The 6,000-nt window shown below is 35.6% G+C and overlaps 1 protein-coding gene across 1 annotated transcript in view; it reads right to left on the minus strand.

Annotated features, from left to right (window-relative positions):
* ELP4 (elongator acetyltransferase complex subunit 4) overlaps nt 1-6,000 on the minus strand; it is a 180,209-nt gene that overhangs the window by 152,520 nt on the left and 21,689 nt on the right. Inside the window, exon 4 of the mRNA XM_006753936.2 lies at nt 1,621-1,752. Coding sequence (XP_006753999.1) covers nt 1,621-1,752 — 132 coding nt within the window. The remainder of the gene's footprint in view (nt 1-1,620; nt 1,753-6,000) is intronic.

The raw sequence follows: 6,000 nt of genomic DNA on the forward strand, positions 1-6,000 counted from the left end.
TAGCGAGCAATCAAACTCCTGGTCAGTCGAACTCCTGAGGGGACACTTTGCATATTAGGCTTATATATATATATATATGATGATGAGTGACCACTAATTATCAGTTGTGGCAAATCACCACATACAAAATGTCTGTGACAAGAAAATATACATGCTAGTAACATTTCAAAGAAAAGCAAAGAAGCCAGAAGATGATTTCTATATTCTAAACTTGACAGAACTTAAGTTGTAAATATAAACTTAAGTCTCACCACTGACTATAAATTCAAAATAAGCTGTTGTTGTTTTATTTGTATTAATTAATGCAACTTAATGAAGTTTCCCCATTTAATTTATATATGATATAACTAATTCACTCATGTATTCAACCAGTAACTATTGAGCACCCACTGTATGCTAGTAGGACAAAATAATCAAAATTCCTTTTTCTCAATGAGCTCACATTCTGGTAGTGGAGACAGATGCTGTATTTATTATAAACTAGAGGCCTGGTGCATGAAATTCGTGCATGGGAGGTGGGGGGTGCTCAGCCAGGCTTGCACCCTCTCATAATCTGCCTGCCTACCTTATTGCCCCTAACCACTCACCTGCCTGCCTGATTGCACCTAACCACTCTGCCTGCTTGCCTGATTGCCCCTAAGCACTTGCCTGATTGCCCCTAACTGCCTCTGCCTCGGCCCCCACCACTGCAGCTTCATTCAGAAGACTTCCGGAATGATGTCCAGGAGCTCGTTTGGCTATCTGGTCTAATTAGCATATTATGCTTTTATTATTATAGATTGGAGGGTGGGGAGAACCTTTGGAAAACAGTATGGCAGCTGAAATTCATATATCCTATAGGTCAGATAAGCTTCACAGATAAGGAAAAGCTAAAGGAGTTCATCACCACCAAACCAGTATTATATGAAATGCTGAAGGGTATTCTTTAAGAAGAGGAGGCAAATGATATTTGGGGAGACTGGAAGAAAATGGGAGAAAAAGTCATTTAGTGAAGACCATTGTATGAAGGGCACATTTTAAAAATATACATGTATTTTATTGACTTCAGAGAGGAAGGCAGAGATAGAAACATCAATGATGAGAGGGAATCACTGATTGACTGCCTCCTGCACATCAAACCGAGCCCGCAACCCAGGCATGTGCCCTTGACTAGAATCAAACCTGGGACCGAACCGAGGACCCTTCAGTCCGCAGGCTGACTTTGGGTGGTAAACACAAATATACTGATGATGAATTACAGAATTGTACACCTGAAACCAATATGATTTTATTAACCAATGTCACCCCAGTAAATTCAATAAAAACTTAAAAAAATATAGTAAATGGCTTTGCTAGTTCACTTACTCTGGTTTGCAGCCCTAGAATAAAAGACTCCATATGGAGACTATGGAAAAAATGAAATAATCTATTTTGGCTTAAAAAGAAACCCAATTTGCTATAATTTTATTATTAAGAAATATGTCATCTTGATCAAATATGCTATAAGTGAAATATCTAGTTATTTAAATAAACAAATATACATTGTATTGCACTTTAACAGTTGTACAACAAGAGATTCCATAAAATGAAAACAAATTCATTTTCAAATTTTAGAAATGCATAATTTGTATGCTGACTTGCCTCCATCTTAGGTAACAGCTGATAACGCCAAGCTATTTTCATCTTACTGTTAAATTCTGATGTTTCATGATTATGTACATCTTCACCAAGTTCTTTTTTACAATTATCATCAAGTAACGGTGCAGGAAGTCCCTAAGAAAACAGAATAACACATTATTGAGTATGTGTGGCAAAAACAATTGACAATTTTCTTAAATAATGATATTAGCAATATTAGAATTTTCTAATGTATTAAAACTTGATGTCTTAAAATTAGTTCAAGCATAAAGTCCTAACAAATATAAATCTAAAACAGAGAAAAGGGGTAAATATAAAATGTGCAATTTAAATTTTTAGTAATGAACTGGAATTTAAAGAAAATATTCCAATTTTTATACTAACCAAAATCAACTGCTGTTGCAACAAAAGGCTGTAGTCATATTTTAAACTTATACACTTAAAGCAAAGCCTCAAAATAGTACTATGTAATACATGTAATTATTGTTATATTTGCCATAAGGTAAAAATAAAGCTTGTGCGCCATCTGTTTACTGGTTTGTTAATTCTAGAATTCAAAAACTCATTCATCGAAATAATGGGTGAAAAAATAACTAAGAATAAAGACATTTATTTTGCCCATTTCAAATTTTAGTTTTGCACCTGCAAGCTTATGCTTCTTCTTTAAAAAATAAAAAGAGCGTTTAAATATCTGTGCTTAAATGAAGAGACGATGGATTCCAATTTTACCTGGTTTTTGGGTAGCTGACCTACTGTGTGACCACAGAAAACATAATGAAAACAATTTTTTTTAAAGAAACACACACACACACAACAACAACAACAACAATTTTTTTGGTGAGCGAAAAGATACTATAGAAATAACGCAAAGAAAAAAGTACATAAGTTTCTTGGAGAAAGAAAGCCCATGCAATAATTGTATCTTTTCTTAGCCAGAATCGTAAAGATAATGTTAGGCTGGCTTAGTAAACATGATCTTGTGCTAATGGTCTAAATGTCAAGGTCAGATGTATTTATACTTAGAATCAAGTTAACTAATCAGCTGGACAATGCATTAAGCATCATATATGGTAGTCAATTCCTAAAAGACCTCCAATTAGATTCTCATTTTAATTTACGACAGCATTAGAAACTAGTTATATTATGTAAGCTCTGAATCCATTGTTCCTAGAGTAGTATTAATATTTTACAAAATATAAAGTAACTTCGTTTTCTGATGGAAGTAAATATTTCTAAGATGTACAGTACAATATGGCATAGTGGCTATGAATTTGAACTCTGCAACAAGATTGTTTGGGCCCAAATCCTGACTACTATTTGCACTAGTAGCTTTGTGTCAATGGTTATGCTGAACACCTACTGGACTTCTCTATGTCTTCATTTATTATCTGAAGAATAGGAAAAAAAGTATTTACTTCAATGCACTGTTGTAAGGAAAAAAATGAATTAAAAATGTAAAATATAGAGAATGGTGCATGCCACATATTAAGAACTCAAATAATGTTCGATTATATGAAATCAGTCAAATAACTGTCTTAACCAAACTCAGGACCACACATTTTGACTGTCAATACCAGTTACTAATATAAATATTTGGGTTAACAATTTTTTTCATCCCAGGGACACAATAACTACGACAAAAGAATAAAGTAAAAAAAGCCAACCTCTCCCACAATAATCATTAATGACATTCACAGCATATACTTATGTGTATACATACATAGATATGTTAGACAAATATTTCCATAAAAGCAGTATATGATAAAATGCTATTAAATATTTTTGTAATTTAATTTATAAAACAAAAGTGAAAAGTGAAAGAATTGTTGAACTGATCAATGATTCTTTGCTTCAAACGACATTAACATATTCTCCAGTAAGTTTAGAAATGTGATTATGAAGCCTATTAAGATGTAGGAGTCACTAGGTTCCTTCTTCTTTTTTTAATATTTATTGTTGAAAGTATTACATATATCCTCCTTTTTGCCCCATTGACTCCCTCCAGCAAGCCCCCACCCCAGGCTTTCACTACCCTATTGTCTGTGGCCATGTGTTATGCATATATGTGTACAAGTTCTCTGGCTGATCACCTTCCACCCACGCACCCCCCCTGGCCTTCTCTCCGAGATTCTGTGCTCTGTTCTGTGCTTCCATGTCTCGGGATCCACTCCATTCATCAGTTTATTTTGTTAATTAGCTTCCACATAGGAGTGAGATTATGTGATATAAAAACATATGAAAAAGAAAACGATAACCTATTAATCAACTAAGCAGGAATAATAACTGAACATATTTGAGTATTTCCCTCCAGTCTTTTACATATATTTTTAAAAATGTATATTAACTATTTGCCTATTAGAACATATAGTATTTGAATTCTATAATTATGATATTGTGAGCGTTTCCACCTTTTTGTTTAAAGTAAGATTTTCAATGGCTGCATATTGTATTAAATAGCTTAATTAACATTCAATTGATCATTTCCTACTGTTGAACCTTTAGGTTGTCTGCAGTCCGAGAAGAATACAATAAACATTGTTTATAATATGTCCTTTGCATCTCAAATTATTTTCTCTGAGATACATAAACATTTAGAAAATAATAGAGAAATATATGAAACAATCCAGTTTCTACTACTTGGCTTTAACAAATCTCAACAACTGGGATACCTGAAAAGCAAACCAGCAATTGCAGCAAGCAAGGAGTAACACTCTTGTGTGTAAACAGAAAAATTTGTTGAAAGTCTTTAAAAGAAACAGTAAGACCCCGGGACCCTCCATTTCCCCGCAGAGCCAGGATACTCCTCCTCCCTGACTGTGCAAGAGAAATGGAGAGGTCAAGTCGGACCAACTCTGGAAGCAGGAGCACGACAGAGGGCAGGGGTGAGACATCATGTGTAAGACAAGGAACACTAAAATCCTCAGGCAGAAGGGCAAGGCAGCTTCCCCTTACCATACACACAGACTCAGCTGACTCCCACTGCCAAACTCTCAGAAGGCCAGAAGCTCTCCTTACACAGGGCAGGCAGGAGATTGGGAGATTAGAAGATTCCTCCCTGGGGAAACTGACAAAATTAAGAGAAAACACCTTTAGAGAGACTCCACTAGCTAATCCCAACCCCTAGAACTGTGAGAAAACAAATCTGTGTTTAAGTGACCCAGTCTATGGTATTTTGCCATGGCAGCCCAAGATGACCAAAAGGGATTCTAGTACTAAAAAAATGGCTACTGCTGTAATAAACACCTAAAAATATGAAAGTGGTTTTGGAATTGGATAATTCCAAAGGCTGGAAGAGTTTTGATATGCAAGCTAGAAGTTAGAGAAGTTAAGGGCGATTCTGGTGAAGTCTCAGATGGAAATGAGGAACATATTATTGAAAACGGGAGGAAAATGAGAAATATATTATTGAAAACATTATGAAGTGACTTGTGTTCTAGTGTTCTGTAGAAAGTACTGCTTGGAAGTGATGAAAATGAATTTTAGCTGAGGATATTTCTAAGGCAAGTTTCGAAGGAACAGCATGGTTCCTCCTAAGTGCTTTGGGTAAAATGCAAAAAGAGAGAAATGAATTAACAAAGAAATTTCAGCAAAAAGGAAACAGAACTTTAATTGGAAAAATCTTAGCTTATCCATATTGCAAAAAATGAAAAAGCTTGTTCTGAAGGAACAGTAAGGTTATGGCTGAACAACCATTTGATAAAGAGATCATGGGTGTGATACGTGGATTAAAGCAGCCATCTCAGCAGAATCCAGGAATAGAGATGGAGTTACACCGGTACAGACACTGACAGTTTAAACTAAAGGGAACACACAAGGCAGAATGGAATTAAGGAGAAGGCTGTTGAACTTCCTGGATTTTTAAGGACCCCAAATGTGATCAGAGGTCCTCGGAGCTGCCACTCCCATGACAAGTTTGCAAAAGAAAAAAATAGAAGACTTAAAAATACCCGATTTCATAAAAAGGCCAAGAGACATATGAAAACATGCTCAAAGTCACTAATCATCCCAGAGGTGCAAATCAAAACAACAATGAGATACTGTATGACACCTGTCAGAATGGCTATCATCAACAAATCAACAAACGACAAGTGCTGGCAAGGATGTGGAGAAAAGGGAACCCTCCTGGAAATGCAGGCTGGTGCAGCCACTGTGGAAAACAGTATGGAGTTTCCTCAAAAAATTCAAAATGGAACTCCCACTTGACCCAGTAATTCCACTTCTAGGAATATATCCCAAGAAAACAGAAACACCAATCAGAAAGGATATATGCACCCCCTATATTCATAAGAGCACAATTTACAATAGCTAAAATTTGGAAACAGCCTAAGTACCCATTAGCAGACTAGTGGATTAGAAAGCTGTGGTACATCTACACAACGGAGT

The sequence above is a fragment of the Myotis davidii genome, unplaced genomic scaffold, assembly GCF_000327345.1.
Source record: "Myotis davidii unplaced genomic scaffold, ASM32734v1 scaffold330, whole genome shotgun sequence".
Classification (NCBI taxonomy): domain Eukaryota; kingdom Metazoa; phylum Chordata; class Mammalia; order Chiroptera; family Vespertilionidae; genus Myotis; species Myotis davidii.